The sequence below is a fragment of the Geotrypetes seraphini genome, chromosome 10, assembly GCF_902459505.1.
Source record: "Geotrypetes seraphini chromosome 10, aGeoSer1.1, whole genome shotgun sequence".
Lineage (NCBI taxonomy): Eukaryota > Metazoa > Chordata > Amphibia > Gymnophiona > Dermophiidae > Geotrypetes > Geotrypetes seraphini.
This window is the reverse complement of record NC_047093.1, coordinates 22,803,483-22,822,822: the sequence shown is the minus strand read 5'-3', so window position 1 is coordinate 22,822,822 and position 19,340 is coordinate 22,803,483. Positions and strand designations below refer to the sequence as shown.

The 19,340-nt window shown below is 41.1% G+C and overlaps 1 protein-coding gene across 1 annotated transcript in view; it reads left to right on the top strand.

Annotated features, from left to right (window-relative positions):
* STXBP4 (syntaxin binding protein 4) overlaps nt 1-19,340 on the top strand; it is a 177,529-nt gene that overhangs the window by 7,693 nt on the left and 150,496 nt on the right. Inside the window, 2 exon segments of the mRNA XM_033961059.1 lie at nt 8,346-8,478; nt 19,327-19,339. Of these exon segments, the coding sequence (XP_033816950.1) occupies nt 8,346-8,478; nt 19,327-19,339 (146 nt within the window).

The window sequence follows — 19,340 nt, the reverse complement described above, 5'->3', positions numbered from 1 at the left end:
GTGAATAAATGTATTTTCCACACAGCAAAGAGCATAGAGAATTTCATTGGCACTACTCTCACAGAACTTGGACTGAATTTGGGTGATATACCATGCACAACTGACAAAGGATCAAATGTTGTGGCTGCAAAAACTCACATAGATTGCTCATGTCATCGGCTAAATACTTCCATTGATTCAGCCTGGAAGAAAGTCATGTGCATGAACCCCGATGTACACCAGCTGGACAACTATTTCCATGAATTGGTCAAGTATCCAAAACAGGCATCGGGCATATAATCCAACTTGCCAAAAAGCCTTAAACATAGGGGATGTGGCTCGCGGGGCATGTTTTCATTGATTTTGGAGAGCACTGATTCTGCTGCTGCTGAGGGACAGAAAAAAAAAAAGAATACTTGGTTTTGATTTCCTGAATTGATATTGACCTTTTTAAAGGATGTGATGTTCTTGGACATTTTTCTTCCGTTATTCGATATTCTTGAATATGCCAATATTCCCACTTTGCAAAATTCACTGCCAGCTTATTGTACTCTTCACGTAGCTTGGTAACAACAGCATTCTGATGTAAAAAGGATTTCTATCAGCATTAGAACATAAGAATAGCCTTACTGGATCAGACCAATGGTCCATCAAGCCCAGTAGCCCGTCCTCATGGTGGACAATCCAGGTCACCAGCACCTGGCAAAAACCCATGTCATTCATGGACTTTTCTTCCAGGAAATTGTCCAAACCTTTCTTTAAGCCAGCTATGCTTTCCAGCACCTAAGTTAAGTGCAAAACGCCATTTAAAAGTGGTCTTAAAGCAAACTTCAAGGTTCCTGCTGGTGCCTAAAAATACTGCACCAGAATCACATCTATGGGGACACTTTACAATGCCTAACGCCACTGTAGACACGATTAATGGCCTACATTTCTGGTGTCTATCATCGCCGAAGCAATGATTCTATAAACGGAGCCATCATAAGATTGACACGCGATTGGTGGTTGCTTTTAAGGTGGCCACCACAGGCCCTTGTGTTTATTGTATACTTGTGCCAGTAACATAAGCTAAGTATCCAGGCATACACTGGAACAAGAGAGTCTATGATGAAATGAGAGATTATGAGAGAGATGCGAGCCTACCTCTAACTAACTTTGGCCTAGATTCTCAAAACACCGCATTAAAAACTGATGGGCTACTATTGCAAGCCATTCTGGTAACGATTTAAAAAAAAAAAAAAAAAAGCGAGTCATTCTCCAAAAAACACTCGTACAAATGAGGTTGGCGGAGAGTAGCAAAGACTTGCTAAATTTGCATGTGCCCTTCACTGGCGATAGCGATGGGTACATGTGTAGAATAAATGCAGAATGTCGTCCCCCCAACCAATACACAAGAACAATAGGAGAAATGTCCAATCTCTCCTGAAAAACCAACCCCCCCCTGCAGCGGGAAAGATGCCCATTCTCTCCTACTGCCAAGTGAACCCCCTCCCCCCCCCCCCAAGAGCTAAGAAACAAATTATGATAGACAAACAGGGCAAAAAGGGTCTCTACACACTGCTCAGGTTTGGAATTTCAAAGGGAACAGTGAAATGGATAAGGTATTGGGCTATAAAGGAAATGACAAACAGATATCCTCCATTATCCCAGATACAAAATAAATACTTCTATATAATATGTAAATCACTTTGATTATAATGACAGAAAGGCGTATCAAATCCCATCTCCCTTTTAACCCCCTTACAACTCAAAATAAAAATAAACAAATTGTCCGGAACAGCATATGTTCCTTCCACTGCCAGACACTGTGTAAAGCGGGCAAGTTTTTGTTTGCATCATAACTACATACAAAATATGAAGACCACTGGTGTTGAGCATCATTTTTTGGATGAGAACTAGGGCCACCTTTGGCCACACTTGCCCCAAAGCCAGTTTTCAAATAAGGCCTACAAAAAGACATTCAAAACCTCTAACAGAATTGCCCTCAAAAACTTACCCAACAGAGATTTGCACCTGCTTTTTATTTATAGCCTAAGTGATTTATATTCAGGTATTTTTCCCTATCTGTCCTGGTGGGCTCACACACTACCTAATGTACTGGGGCAATGAGGGGATTAAGTGACTTGCCCAGGGTCACAAGGAGCAGTGAGGGATTTGAACCCACACCCTCAGGGTGCTTAGGTTATAGCTCTAACCACTGCACCACACTCTCCTCCAGTACAATACCAGAAGTGAGCCAAGTATAGAACAATGAAGCCATTGTGACATCACTGATGAGGTTGCCTCTTATTGGTGAAATGAGGCATTATGATATCAGAGAAAGGAATTGGGACTTGTATACCGCCTTTTTTGTAGTTTTACAATCATACTCAAAGAAGTTTACATACAGGTACTTCGGTTCATAGTCAGTCGCGCTCGAGACACCAGCATGCCGACAATGGAAGGCAGATAATTCAGCGCAAGATACAAGTGCGCAGCGGGAAAACTTAGTTTTAAAGAGCTCCGAAGTGGGGTGTGAGTGGGAAACCCCCCCCCCCACACACACACACACACTTTACTGCATAGTGTTTGCGCTGCTGTTGGGGGGGGAGGGGTTGGGGGGTTGGAACCCTCCATTATAGAGAAAACGGAACTTTTTCTGATTTTTTTCAGGAAAAGTTCCGTTTTCTTTATAATGTGGGAGGTTGCACCCTCTCCCCCAACGGCAGTGCGAACAGTATGCAGTAAAGTGTGGGGGGGGGGGCTCTTTAAAACTAAGTTTTCCCGCGGTGCACTTGTGTCTTGCGCCAAATTGTCAGTGCTCGATTGTCAGTGCGCTGGTGTCTGGTGCACGATTGTCCCATCACCAGTACTTCAAACATTTTCTTATCTATCCCGGTGAGCTCACAATCTATCTAATGTACCTGGGGCAATATAGGAATTAAGTTACTTCCCCAGGGTCACAAGGAGCAGTAAGGGATTTGAACCCACAACCTCAGGGTGCTAAGGCTGTTGCTCCAACCACTGCACCACACACTCTTCAGTTGGGGTTTTTTTTTTCAAACAATAAGCATAGTTTTGAAAGTTTCAGAGTATGCAGATCAAACTGCATGCACTGTGGAATGATGTACATACACTTCTTCCTCCTTATTCGCTGTGATAGGGGATTAACAGAACCGCAAATACAGAAAAAAAACGTGAATAACTTTTTCATATGTTATTTGCTGTTTTCTATTAAAAACCATTGTGAATATGGCAAAACCGCGAATAACATGGTGGGAGACCTGACCTGTTCCTGAAGGAGGGGCAAAACACGGTGAAGAAAGTGCCAGGAATCGGTGATTTTCTCTGTAAACGCTTGGAATCGGCAATTTCTCTATGCAAGCTGTTGTAGTTTGGGGGGAGGAGCCAGCATGCTAAAAACTGTGAATAATCGAAACCACGAATGCTGAAACAGTGAATACAGAGGGAGAAGTGTACTTTTACCTGCACAAAGGGTGGGTATTTATCAAATAGCCTATTTTCATGGTAAACCATTGAAATGGCTATAAAAATTTACCTGTAACTGTTTATACAATTAAATAATAAGTAAAGCCTATACTGTGCTAGAGGTGGGCATTCAGTGGAAATTACATGCAAATCAATCTCTGGTTTAAGCATTTCAGTATTTTAATATCTGCAAGTGGGAAGCAGGAGCTGAATTCCAGGTTCTGTTTTCATGAGTGCTGCACAGCTTCCCTTTGGAATAAGCTCGTCTCCTGGTCTCAGGAACCCAGAATATGCGTGGGCAGGTTGGAGAAGAGAAGAGGAACACATAAGCACCCTTGAGGGAGGAGGGGGGGGTCTTCGCCCTGTACCTGCTGGCAGCTCTTCAAGAGTTAGCTATTTGAATTTACATGGCACTATTGCATTAAATCATAAAATTGAATTCCTTACTTGATTCTAGCACATGAAATTCAGTTTTATACCTTGGAGCTAGATGTGTTTAAAAAGAGATTTCTCAATGTGTGTCTGTGGGGATCAGCTTTCCACTCCTGGCCATTTTTTTGCTGTAATAACTTTTTCGAGATTGATACTGTAGCATTCTAAATGTTCCCTTTAACAATATTCCCACCTTGCAACTATATTTCTTCTAGAAGAAGCCCTATGACTTCATTTCTTCTGGATCCTTATCAGAGTCACAAACTTCCTTGTTGTTAAGCTCAAAGGTACATTGTCGTAAATGCCAGTGGAAGTCATCTTGCCATGGTCACTGCTCCTCAAGTTGTAAAGTAACTTTCTTAAATCCTTTATTGCTAAATTTGTGGTACATAACTGTTGGGCCCTGATTCTATAAAAAGTGTCTACTTTTAGGCTTCTAGATCCACGTGCCTAACTTACCCCCCTCTTTTACTAACGCGTGGCCGTGGGTTTTAGCACCGGCAGCGGTGGTAACTGCTCCAGCGCTCCTATGAGAATTCCTATGAGCGTCGGAGCAGTTACCGCTGCTGCCAGTGCTCAATTCCACGCTATGCTTTAGTAAAAGAGAGGGTAAATTTTTAATTGGTTCAATCGGTACTATTAATTGAACAGTGCCATTAAAAAAACAATTTAAAAAATTGCACTTCTCCCTCCGTATTTGAGGTTTCAGTATTCGCGGTTTTGATTATTCACAGTTTTTAGCTTGCTGGCTCCTCCCACCAAATTATATTAGCTTGCATAGAGAAATCGCTGATTCCAAGCTAGAGAATGACACGGGGACAAATTTTTCCCCGTTCCCGTGGGAACTCATTCTCCCGTCCCGTCCCCGCGAGTTCTTTTCCTGTTCCTGCCCCATTCCTGCAAGCTCCGTTCTCATCTGCACAAGCCTCGAACACTTTAAAATCCTAAGTAGCAACATTCTTAGAACTCAGACTGTGATGTCATAATGCCTCATTCCACCAATGCCTAAGCTCCGTCCTCATCTGCACAAGCCTCGAACACTTTAAAATCCTAAGTAGCAACATTCTTAGAACTCAGACTGTGATGTCATAATGCCTCATTCCACCAATGCCTAAGCTCCGTCCTCATCTGCACAAGCCTTAAACAAGTTTCAAGTTTATTTACATTTGATGGATCGCTTATTACAATATCTAAGCGATGTACAAATTAAAAACCAACAGATTTTGGTAATACATTTAATATGGTGGGACAAGACATTAGACAGGGGATTTGGACATACATGAATGAGTAGGTAAGAGGGGAAAAAGTTACAATTGTAATATTTAGTGAAATTACATAAAACGGGAAGCACATTAGGTAAAAATGGAATAGATGTATAAAAAATTTTAGTTGATTATTATAAGAATGCAGGAAATTGGAATATGTTTATCATAAATCAAATGCATCTTGAAATAAATATGTTTTTAAATTTTTTTTAAAAGAAGTGATATCTTTTTCAAGTTTAATAAAATTTGGAAGGGCATTCCACAAGGAAGGTGCCACTACTGAGAACATATCATTTCGTCTTGTGCCGATAACCCTCAAAGACGGGATTGAAAGCAGATTCAATGAAGACGATCGTAGAGAGCGAGAAGAATTATATGGGACAATCATTTTTGATATGAATTGAGGCTCATTAAAGATTAATGTTTTATAAACCAAGAATATAACTTTAAAGGTGATTCGATGAGAGATAGGGAGCCAGTGTGATTTAATAAAAAATGGGGTTACATGATCATATTTTTTTGCTTTATGAATTAGTTTGATTGCGGTGTTTTGGATTATTTGAAGCCGTCTCTTTTCTTTTTGGGTTATGTTGATCAAAAGAGAGTTACAATAGTCTAATTTTGAGATAATTAGTGAGTGAACTAGAATATTGATTGATTTGGAATCTAAAAAGGAGGAAATAGATCGAAGAAGCCGCAATCTATAAAAGCAAGATTTAACTATTTCACTTATATGACTGTGAAATGAAAGATCTGTATCAATTAATATTCCTAGAATTTTCAATTGAGATACTGATTCAAGTAGAGTATTATCTATTATGAATGGTATTTTTTGAATTATGTCTCCTTTCCAAGTGAAAAGCATTGTTTTTGATTTTTGAGTATTTAGAGCCAGTTTATTATTATTTAACCAGTTTTTTATTAGTTCTAGTTTGTCATTGATAATTTTTATTTCCTCTGCGTTTTCTGGGTTGAGAGGGTGGATTAGTTGGATGTCATCGGCATAAGAAAAGGCTGTAAAGCCCAATGACTGAGAGATAGTAATGATAGGGGATAAAAAAATATTAAATAGTAAGGGAGATAGAATTGAGCCTTGTGGTACTCCATATGAGGAGGTGAAATTAGCAGAATAGACATCATTAAATTTGACTCTAGAAGTACGGCCAGATAGATAAGAAGTTAACCAATCGAGAACTTGGCCTTCTACGCCTAAAGACTGTAATCGATCAAGTAGGAGTTGATGATCGATTGTATCGAATGCCGCGGATAGATCTAAAGAAAAGAGGGCTACAGATTTATGATGATCAAGGTAATAGTGAATATTCGTAATGAGGCCGATCATAGAATGTTCAGTGCTATGATGCTTGCGAAAGCCAGTTTGGTTAGGATGTAGTGCGTTGGAAGATTCTATAAAATCATAAGTGTTAAAAGCTTGTGCGGTTCAGGCAGAGCTTACAGGAATGGAGCAGGGACAGGGACAACGACAAAACTCGTGGGGATGGGATGGGGTAATTGAGTTCCTGCGGGGACGGGGAAAAATTTGTCTCCTTGTCATTCTCTAGTCCAAGTGTTTACAGTGAAAATCGCTGATTCCCAGCACTTTGTTCACCGTGTTTTGCTTGTCCTTCCGGAACAGGCCAGGTCTCCCACCATGTTATTCGCAGTTTCACCATATTCACAATGGTTTTTAATAGAAAGCAGCGAATAACATACGGAAAAGTTATTTGTGGTTTTTCTGTATTTGCGATTCTGTTAATCCCCTGTCCCAGCGAATACGGAGGGAGAAGAATAATTTGCCGGTATGCACAATGTAGGTGTCTACTGGCACCTACATGAAAAGTAGGCATGGAAGGGCGAAGTTTGGGCATGCATTGAGTTAGACACAAGTATTTTAGGCCAAGAAAACCCCTGACCTAATATACTGGTGCTTAACTCGATTTAGGTACCGCTAGGCGCGATTCTATAAATGGCGTCTAACTTTGAATGACGTGCAGTAGGTGCCATTTTCCTAGGCAATTACCGATTTATAGAATCGGACCCTTTATGCTTATGAATCAACTGCCTGATAATTCCCTCCCCATATAGCAAACCGTAATGCCCTCATTCTGTAATCTTCTGTGCAAACATATGCGTCTTGTGCACATATTTGTATCCGCAGGGTGTAGAATAGTGGCAGTTAATAATAGTACAAGTTAATTGTTTAATTAGGTACAAATGTCGGCGCATTTTTGCTGATTTAAGCTAGCATTTGATTTTATGTATTCCATTACTATGTATATCTGTTATTATGTATATCTAGGTTGAACCCCACCTAGAACCATAGGATGTAGTGGGGTAGAAATATTTTAAATAAATAAATGTAATGATTTTTGCTTGCAGTTTGGCCATCAGAGAATACTGGCTTGACAAGTTTCAAGTTTAATGATTGTTTTGATTAATCGCTTAATCATATTTCTAAGCGATGAACAAATTAAAATTACAATTAATGGGAGACAATACATTACAAAACAATACATAATGACATTCGGGATTAAAAGTTTAACTTAACAAACTTATATACACAAGGAAAGGGGGGAGATGAAATACAATATCAATATAGAAAAGTAGAACAAAAAGGGAAAAATACAAAATGGGCAACAAATAGAAAATATAATATGATACAGTAAAACTAATCTGACCTATGGAGTATTTAGTTAATTACCAAAAGCATCTTTAAAGAGAAATGTTTTTAAATTACTTTTGAATTTCTCAAGATTCTGCTCTTCCCTTAAATAAATTGGAAGGGCGTTCCACGTCTGAGGTGCGGTAACAGAGAAAATGAATTGCCGTCTTGTATTAATAACCTTAAGAGATGGAATAGTTAGTAAGTTCTGTTCGTTGGATCTCAGAGTTCTATTTGGAGAATATGGAATTAATAATTTTCACTTTTTGGGCACCAGAATTGTGTTGTCCTTTATAGACTTGCCTCCATACTGCAGATACATCTGAAAGCCTTATAAAATGACCTGTCTCATGACAGATTCAAGTAGCTCTTGGTACTCTTACGATTGCATACTGTGCATAATTCAGTATTGACAAGATCTCCTAATTAAGCCTTGCATCCCTTTCTGCTATTCCAACCATCTTTTTTTTTTTTTTTTTCCTTTTTGCTGCCTGTACTAATGCGCCTTGACCTTTACTGATGATTTTGTTTTATCTTAGTGACATTATCTTTCGGATAATCACGGTCACCAAGGAAACAGGCCTAGGCTTGAACACTGTGGGCGGAATTAATAGAACTGAAAGACCCTTGATGTACATTCAAGAAGTTATCCCCGGAGGAGACTGCCACAGGGTAATAATTACGGGATACTCTTTCCCTTATTCCTATGGGAAACTTAGCAAGGTCACCCATCTATCCAGAACTGAAGCCTATTGTTTGGTTCAACCGCTAGTGTTGCTTTGCTGTCGGGAAAGTCTTTCCCATGGGAGTAACGTTTCAAAAAAACTTTTGAGGCTGAGCTTGCAAGTTGGAATGACTGATCCACTCCAGGTTTTTTACCGTACTGCTTGATGTATTTCTACTCTCCCTATTAATTTCCCAGGAAAAGCAAAATTGCAAGCCCATGCAGATTAGCAGGGTGCAAATGGAACTGGATCATTCAGAGAAAACCTGGAGTAATATAGCAGCCCTGTTTGAGGTCTAATCACATGCTTCCTGGTTCTCCTCCTTTCCAGGCAAGAGGAACAGGGTGCAAGCTCTGGAGCAGAAGCAGAACACAGAACTTTAAAAGAATTTCATTGTAGAATTAAACAAAATAGAATTCAAATAATTCCACATATATTACTATCAGCTCCCTATTACCACCCAGACCCTAGAATGAAAGGTGACATCAATTACCAAATATTAAAAATGCAAAGAACGAGTCCAAAGCTTCAATGTAAAGTATTAAGAATCATATTCCTTGCTCTAGAGGATAATTTTTGAATATATGGGTCCCAAATTTTCAAAAATAACCAACATTTATTACAATGTTATAATTAAAAATTACGGGGAGGATAGGGGGGAGAGGTGAAAAGGGAAGGGGGAAGGAAATAAGGGGATGGTATTGAGAGATGTAATGGGTAGTTTGGAAATATATTTTGAAGAAATGAAAGACATTTGATGGAAATTAATATGATGAATTTTTATGTAATGACTTTTATTGTATTATATTATTGTATATTTACTGGATTTCTTCAATAAAATGTTATAAATTAAAATAATTTCATTCCTCTAACACAGTGTTTCTCTATTCGGTCCTGGAGTACCCCCTTGTCAGTCGGGTTTTCAGGATATCCGCAATGAATATGCATAAACTAGATTTGCATACATTGCTTCCATTATATACAAATTTCTTTCATGCATATCCATTGTGGATATCCTGAAAACCTGACTGGCAAGGGGGTACTCCAGAACCGCGTTGAGAAGCACTGCTGTAATACACCCTGAAGATGAAGAGAATCCAAAAACAGGACCAGCATGATATAAATTTTAGTTCTGATATTCAAACCTATTTATGTGAGCCTATCAGGCTTTCTTTTCAAACTCAGCTGCAGTTAGTGAAGGAATAGCCTAGGGCAGTGGTAGGCAATTTCAGTCCTCGAGAGCCGGAGCCAGGTCAGGTTTTCAGGATATCCACAATAAATATGCATGAGATAGATTTGCATCTCAAGGAAGCAGTGCATGCAAATCCATCTCGTATGTGTTCATTGCGGATATCCTGAAAACCTGACCTGGCTCCGGCTCTCGATGATCGGAATTGCCTACCCCTGGCCTAGTGCTTAGAGCACAAGGCTGATAACCTGGGGAGCCCAGCCCTCTCCTCTGTGTGTCATTTTGGACAAGTCATTGTTTCAGGTAACTCACCTAGAGCTAAATACAAACAAATAAATATGTTCCAACATATGCCTATATATAAAAAGGGTGGCATTAGGGATAGGCTGGGAGTGGCACAAATGTTATCCAGAGAGAAGTGAAATTCAGTAGTTACCCATAGAATAGTGAAACTGAGCTGCTCTCCAGATCATTTGGGCACTAATACAGCAATACAGTACAATATTCGGGGGCTCCACTTAAATAGAGCTGTTGAATACAGAAATAAAATCACTGCTTCCAAAAATCAGACTTATTATTTTCTCCAGATTACAAAAAGAATTTGGCCTCTTTCCACAAGAGAGCAGCATTCATTCTGTAATAAGGCTTACTGTAATCCTGCCCAGCAAAGGAATATGGGAATAATTCAGAGCAAGTATCTTAACATTTCAAGATGCATTTTCCTTTGTAAAACAACATAATATAACTTAAGCGTTAGGTAGTATCTGGAATCCTGAGGTGAATTAGTTTTGATCTGTTATTTATACTGGGGGTAGACTGAGGAGTAAGCAAAGGATATTTTTCTTTAACCAGGTGATAGAAGCATTGAAGTGTATCCCAGTGTTGGTAGTAGAGACAAAGTCTGTATCTGAATTTAAGAAAGCATGGAACAGCACAGATTTATGAGGGAGAGGATGGGGTTGTAGTTAATTGGTTAATCATGGGTGGGCAGATTGGATAGGCTCCGGTGTCTTTATCTGCCGTCATTTTGTATGTTTGCTTAAGAGTTGGTTTTAGATCACTTCTTTCATAGATACCCTATTCTAAAGTCCTAGGCTGATGCAGCAGCTGTTATGGCAGTGCACAGTTTTGCATACCGTATATACTCGAATCTAAGTCAATCCGAATATAAATCGAGACCCTCATTTCCCCCAAAAGGAAGAAAAAAATAAAAAATAAAAAAATGGTTGACTCGAATATAAGTCGATGGCTTACTATTCAAGTGCCCTGCCCTGTCCAGGCTCTGTGCCCAGCCCCTTCCCTCCATCCCCTGTCAGGCTCTGCACCCATCCCCATCCCTGCCAGGCTCTGCACCAAGCCCCCTTCCCTTCCTCCCCTGTCAGACACTGCACCTAGCTCCTTTCCCTCCCTCCCCTGCCAGACTTTGCATCCAGTCCCCTTCCCACCCTCCCCCCAGTCAGACACTGCACCCCCCCTCCCCTGTCAGGCTCTGTACCCAGCCCCCCTCCCTGCCCTGTCCATCTTACCTCCTCTGCTGATCCCTGGTGGTCCAGAGGTACAGCGGGCAGAAGCGAGCTTTCCATGCTCCTGCCCTGCTGCTAACCCGGTTGGTCGGTGGGTGGCTGCCGTGATTCGAGCTCCGCTTTGTTCAGTCGCTGAGTGGCACCAAGAAGGAGCGCGCTTTGGTGCTGCTGCTCGGCACTGAGCGGTTTTCCCAGACTAGATCCAGCAACTGTCTCCCTTCCATTTCAGCTCCAGCTGGTCCACATCCAGCAGCCCAAGCAACTCCCTCCCCCCCCAATCCTCGCACCTTCCCTCCCGATGGCAGACAGCAAAAAATACCCCCAAACAAACCTGCAAGTGTGACTCCTGGGTCTGCCCCTTTGCGCCCCCCAGGGCAGGCATACCCCTATTGAAACGAAAGCTTCCTGCACACAGTGCTACTCGGACCGGAACCTTCTTACCACCGAGCCCCTCCTTCTGATGTAACTTCTGGCTGAAAGTTACGTTGGAATGAGGAACTCGGCGGCAAAAAGATTCCAGTCTGAGCAGCCCTGCGTCACTTGCAAGAAGCTTCCTAGACCCTGGTGCATGATAGTAAGGTTTTCAGTCCTTGAGAGAGATCCTACCAGTGTGTGAACAGCACTGTCATAATTGGATCAAGCACAGGAGAAACTACAACATGGGAAATCCAAAGAATCCAGGGAAAAAAAGTGGCACCGCCCACTGTTCCCTCTAAGCTGAGCAAGAGCTGAGCATTGCTACCAGTGGAGGGTACTGTTTCAATAAAGTGTTTTCAATTGTTAGAGACAGGCAGGTTCCCTGGAGTCTTGCAGAGCTTGCCTGTCCCTCATATCGAAAATGTAATAGTGAAACAGCACCTCCCACTGACGGGACTGTAGATGGAGGATTCCTGCTCAGCTTAGAGCAGTGGTCTCAAACTCAAACCCTTTGCAGGGCCACATTTTAGATTTGGAGGGCTTCAGAAAAAATAGTTAATGTCTTATTAAAGAAATGACAATTTTGCATGAGGTAAAACTCTTTATAGTTTATAAATCTTTCCTTTTGGCTAAGTCTTAATAATAATATTGTCATTTATAGCTATAGAGACATATGATCAAGAAACTGTTTTATTTTACTTTTGTGGTTATGAAAAACTTACCGAAGGCCTCAAAATAGCACCTGGCGGGCCACATGTGGCCCCCGGGCTGTGAGTTTGAAACCACTGGCTTAGAGGGAACTGTGACACTAACATCCATTCCATAGTGGACATTTTCATAGGCTGCAAGTACGACTTAAAATCAAATGGCAGTTGTGTCTTGGCACAGTATCATTAGCTGCCTCTATCATAGTGGTTTGCTCTTAATGATATGCATGCAACCATGTCTGTAATAGAGAATTATTGCTTTATTTTCTTTCCCATTGTGCTGCAGTAACGAGAGCACCATTCACTAAAATATAGACTACATGAAAGGAGATCCTTGTTGCATTAGACTGAAATATATGTTTGCATAAAAATTCTGTTTTTTCCTGTATTACTGAGTGAGACAGAAGAAAGATAATTACAGCAGAAGTAATTATACCCTGAATAACCACCAATTATTATTTTTTTAAAAATACAAATTCCTTGTGGGTAGAAAGTTGTAGAATTATACTGTAATACCATGATTCTCATGAATAGATCCTATAGTTTTGATTTGAGTTATTATATACTTAGTTCACATTTGCTGTAATACATACTGCATACAAATTCTCCCTCCCACCAAATTATTTTAGCATCCCAACCTATGGAGATTGAATGCTGTCATTCTGCAGTCTATGCAGGTATTATGAAACATCAGCTTTATAGTTTACAGATGCTCTGGAGCACTCAGCTCACTTTCTTTGTTAGGCTCGCAAGACAAACCATTTAACTATAGAATCACATACAAAATTGCATTAATAACCTTCAAAATCCGACTATCAAATGCACCAATATTTCTTGACCGTCTTCTTATACCATATACTCCATTTAGGGATATTAAGATCTACAGAGCAGCGAGCAATGAGATCCAAGATGGCTGCGGACTGACCTGTCTGAGCAGCGCGCATCAGAGAGCTCCTCTTACGTAAAGATTCTACTTAGAAAATTACCTTTTTGATTTGAGATGCCGAAGCGAAGGGAAAGAGTTCGGCTGGGGCCTCGCGGAGCTCTGGACCGGCCGGCTCTGGCAATATTGAAGAGCTACTGCGGCGAATGCGGGCTGCCCTTCCATTGTCGGAGACCTTCCCGCTAGAGGCGCCCCGGGTCAGCAGGACTCGAAACCACTCTCAGTCCCGACACCAGGGCCACGCCCTCAGGACACCCCGCGAACTGATGAGCACCCGGATGTTGGAGCGGAATCCATTCTGGAGGCCAGAGAGAACAGACAAGAGAGTTTGGAGCTGGACTCCCTACCATCGCAGGAGAGTTCAGGAGTGGAACCTGAAGTGGAGGAAACTTCTGGGGATGAACGAATCCAGGTTACCGAGCAGCATGGGGAGTTAGAATGAGGATTTCATTTCACAAATTTCCATTTCTCAACTCCCGAGACCTCGAGAGGTAACTCTTGACTCTAGTTGGGATCTTGTGGCAAGGTTGCCAACTCTTATAAATCCTCATTTTCAACGTTTAGAGGATAAAATGAAAATTCAGGCAATAGAGATTGAGAACCTTCAATCTGAAATGGTTAACTCTAAAACCTCCTTGAGTATTATTAACCAGGAAATAACCTCATCAAAAAAGGTCCAAGAAATTCTGATCAAGGACAATATTAATTTGAGAAGAAAATTAGAATCCTTAGAGAACTCCTCCAGATCTAACAACATAAGATTGAACATAAGAAACGCCCTCACCGGATCAGACCGAAGTCCATCTAGTCCGGCGATCCGCACACGCGGCGGCCCATTTAGGTACTCCTTTTTGGAGACCCGGATTTACCGTATCCCTCAATATGATATGCAAGAAGGTGTGCATCCAACTTGCGTTTGAATCCCAGAACAGTAGTCTCCTCCACAACCTCCTCCGGGAGCGCATTCCAAGCACCCACCACGCGCTGGTTAATTTTCCTAGAAGTACCATGGTTACTCCTGCGGAAATGTTAAAAAAGTATATGTTAGAGGTTCTGAATATCACTGAGGAGCTTTTACCTCCTCTAACACAGGTATATTATCTACCTACTAAAATACAGAATCAACAGCAAGAAATTGTTGCTGATCTGAATGTAATCACATTGCTTGAAATATCTGATAGAGAGTTGGTAACCCCAGTGACTTTATTATTGACGGTGGCTTTGACCCCAGGTAAGAATTTTCTCATGAAAAAATTATTTAAAAATAAATGGAAGGAATTTCTAGGTTAAAAATTCAAATGTACCCAGATTTAGCCAGAGATGAAGGAGAGAATTTCTACTTTTAAGACCTGGAGTCTTAGCTATGGGGGTGACGTTTTATGTATGCCACCCTTGTAAATGTGTTATATATTATTCTTTGCAAAAATATGCTTTCTTTGAACCCTCGCAACTGACGACCTTCCTATGGCAATCGCGACTGGAAAAAGAGGAAAAATAAAAATCTAAGCTTTAAGCCCTGAATAAAGTAGAAAAAGGGCAGCCTTGAGTTCAGACTGTTTAGTTGTGTCTCTCTTCTTTTTATTTTCATTATTATTAATCCTGTTATGTTAAACCTTGGATCTCAGATTTAAATAGAGGACTTGAGTTGAATTTAAGCATGTATTATTTTCTTCTTTTTTTTAACTTTATGTTGGCATGGAAAGATTTCTCTGCTTAAAATTCCTTTCTGTACAAGTTGATACTTGATAGTATAATTGAAAATAATAAAATTATTATTTTTTTTTTTTTAAAAAAAAAGATCTACAGAACAGCATCTTTTGACCATTCCTTCCCTAAAAGTCATTGGCATAAGAACTATTATTTTTTCGGTCACAGCTCCTCAACTTTGGAATACTTTACCAAGCTATTTGCGTGGAGAAACATTAGAAAAATTCAAAGGCTCTTTCAAAAGCTTTCTGTATAGGGATGCCTATGAGATATAAATAAGACGATTAGTCTCTGTTAAAAAATATTTTTATTATTAAAATATTCAACATGAAATCAGACCTCATTTGCAAGACTTTCTTTTTAATCTTTTTCATTATTCCTTATTTTTCCTCTCCCTGATGTGTTACCCATACATGTTCTCTTTTTCTATAATTATTGTAGTTCATCCCTCTTTCCTTTTGTACCTGTATTGAATTTTTGTATGCATATATTAGTTTGTACTAATCTATTATAATATTTTCCCCAATTTTTAATTAGTATTATGCTTTGAAATATTTCACAATGCGTGCACATCAAATTTTAATAAAAACTTGAAAACTTTTATTATATAAAACAATCTAACCCATTCACCATCACAAGCCTTTTGGAGTCTCACAGTGATAAGCTTTTGAATGCCATGAAAGAGTCTTACAGTGGGATTGGTAGGATACTGGCAGCTAATGTAAAAAACGGAGAAGAGAGGTTACGTGTAGAGAATGACACAGGGGCAACTTTTTTCCCCGTCCCCGCGGGAACTCATTTTCCCATCCCCGTGAGTTTTATCGCTGTCCTTGGCCCACATAAGCCTCGAACACTTATGATTTTAAAATGTTGGAGGCTTGTGCAGATGAGGACAGAGCTTAGGCATTGGTGGAATGAGGCATTATGACATCACAATCTGAGCTCTAGAATGTTGCAACTTATGATTTTAAAATGTTGGAGGCTTGTGCAGATGAGGACAGAGCTTAGGCATTGGTGGAATGAGGCATTATGACATCACAATCTGAGCTCTAGAATGTTGCAACTTATGATTTTAAAATGTTGGAGGCTTGTGCAGATGAGGACAGAGCTTAGGCATTGGTGGAATGAGGCATTATGACATCACAGTCTGAGCTCTAGAATGTTGCAACTTATGATTTTAGAATATTGGCTCGGCCCAATATTAGGTCATTTACCCACCTCCATCCCATTATTTTCCAGCTCCACTCTTCAGCTTGAGTTTTCAAGCAAAGTCCTTGGCATCATCATAGACTCCTCTCTCTCCTTCAATGACCATCTCAACTTCTTGGTAAAAAAATGCTTCTTTAGTCTTCATATGCTGAGGAAAGTGAGATCGTACTTTCATCATTCTCACTTCGTCGTCCTTGTTCAATCCACCATCCTCTCTAGACTGGATTATTGCAACTCCATCTATTTAAGCCTAACTAAAAAAAAAACTCCATAGACTTCAGCTAATCCAGAACGCCGCGGCCAAGCTTATTTTTGCTAAAGGCAAGTTCGACCATGTCTCCCCACTCCTGTCCAAACTTCACTGGCTCCCAGTTCACTCCAGAGTCCTCTTTAAATGTGCCTGTTTAGCTTTCAAGATCCTACATGGCATCCTTCCTCCCGTTATCCCACTCTTCTGGAACTCCTCTAACCCTAATTCCACTAGATCCTCCCAAAAACTGAAACTATCATTCCCCTCTGCAAAAGGTATATCCCGCGTAGGAAAACTAGGAACATCTCTCTCCTTTAGAACCACAGAACTCTGGAACAACCTCACATCCCCGCTCAGAATTTCAAGCTCCCTCCAATCCTTCCGCAAACACCTGAAAACTTGGCTCTTTTCAAAAATCTAACACCTCCCGCTCTTTGGTACCCTGTCCCTCTTTATCTTCTTAGCTCCTTTCCTATAATCCTTCATTGTAGCTCCTTTTCAACCTAACCCTGTAAACCGTGCCGAGCTCTACGCTTGTGGAGATGGTGCGGTATACAAACCTAAGATTTAGTTTAGTTTAGTTTAGTTGTGCAGATGAGGACAGAGCTTAGGCATTGGTGGAATGAGGCATTATGACATCACAGTCTGAGCTCTAGAATGTTACAACTTATGATTTTAAAATGTTGGAGGCTTGTGCAGATGAGGACAGAGCTTAAGCATTAGTGGAATGAGGCATTATGACATCACAGTCTGAGCTCTAGAATGTTGCAACTTATGATTTTAGAGTGTTGGAGGCTTGTGCATATGAGGACAGAGCTTAGGCATTGGTGGAATGAGGCATTATGACATCACAATCTGAGCTCTAGATAGTTGCAACTTAGAATTTTAAAGTGTTGGAGGCTTGTGCAGATGAAGACAGAGCTTAAGCATTTGGTGGAATGAGGCATTATGACATCACAATCTTAGCTCTAGAATGTTGCACTTAGGATTTTAAAGTGTTTGAGGCTTGTGCAGATGAGGACAGAGCTTAGGCATTGGTGGAATGAGGCATTATGACATCACAATCTGAGCTCTAGAATGTTGCTACTTAGGATTTTAAAGTGTTGGAGGCTTGGGTAGATGAGGACAGAGCTTGCAGGAATGGGACAGGAAAAGAACTGTTTAGCTCATGATGAGGCTGGGTCGACATGTCGGAGCGCTGGGAGAGAGACCTAGACTCCAGAAGACACATGCCCGGATCTGGTGTCTCTGCTGGAGTGGTGAAAGATGAATTCTTTATAGTCTTTGATCCCTCTACATCAGTGTTTCGCAAACTGTGTGCTGCGGCACACTAGGGGCGGAGGAAAGGCGCCGGCTGACTGCCTACAGGTCGTGCTTCTCGCGGCAAGAGGCGCGTCCTGTAGGCATGCAGCTGTGCCAGCGCCTCACCTTCTCTCTGTGCATCTTCCCTGCTGGCACCCCCCACTGGTGGTGCACTGGTGGGGTGGGGGGGAGAAGGGGGGTAGAGAACTGAAGGGGGCCCCTCCCCCTTCCTGCATCCTACATTTCCAACGTATCGCTCAGCTCTGTCGAGACCAGCCCTGCACTTTCCACTCTCCGAGCTTACACCACCTCAGTTGCAACATTGGTTGGTGTATTTAAATATAATGCACTTATTTTAGTTGTTACACACTAGTATTCAATAAAAGAAAGCAGGAGCCTGTGTCCCTTTATAGCAGGGATCTCAAAGTCCCTCCTTGAGGGCCGCAATCCAGTCGGGTTTTCAGGATTTCCCCAGTGAATATGCATTGAAAGCAGTGCATGCACATAGGTCTCATGCATATTCATTGGGGAAATCCTGAAAACCCTACTGGATTGCGGCCCTCGAGGAGGGACTTTGAGACCCCTGCTTATAGAATAGGTTCTCCTGGGAACCCAGTTATAGAATTACCCTCCTAATTTTGCAGTTTGGGGATTATTTATCTGTTTGCAAACAGTTGATATTCTACCTCTGATAAACACACTTTTTGTTGTCAGTGAGTGATGCTTGTACCTGGTGCTTCTGTTTCTCTTGAGAGCCTAACATTCTCTCAGTCTGGATAAGGCTAAGTGGAGTCGAAGCAGTGTGTATATGGAGCGCTCCTCCTCAGCTCTAAATGTATGCACAGTGGATTGGGTTTTGTAAATGGAGCCCAAAGTTAAGTGCAAAAAAGATCCACGCTAAGGTATACGCTGTTTGCAGAATACTAGCAGCGCGGATCTTATGGCTAATGTTAGCCACACGATTTATACCAGTTGAAACCTGGTGTAAAAGAAGTGCCCAGCTTAGGAGCAGATATGCCATTATTCTATAACATCCATGCCTAACTTCTGGAAGTGCCCCCGATCCATTTATTATACTCCTGTACCTATGCCCCTTTTGAGTTGAATGCTAAGAGATGTAAGCGCGGATGTTATAGATTAAAGTTTAGAGAAGATGTACATGGAACTCCTAATTACAGCCAATTAAATGCCAGTGAACTCCAATTAAGTCATTGATTATTGGCACTTAATTCACTAATTAGTTTGTGCACGCATCTGGAATCTGCCTCCAAATTTGGGTGCCCAACTTTGGGCTACCTATATACTAAATTCTGGGGGTATGTAACTTATGCCCTATTTTACTAAGGTGCGCTAACTGATTAGCGCCCGCTAATCAAATTAGCGCGCGCTAAATGCTAACACGTGCATGTTAGTCTACGGACGCATTAACGTTTAGCACATGCTAATTCAATTAGCGCGTGCTAATCGATTAGCTCACCTTAGTAAAAGAGGGGGTTAGTGTTGCTGGAGTAATACATCCAACCTACTGTATTTTGTCATTTTCATTAGGATGGACGACTGAG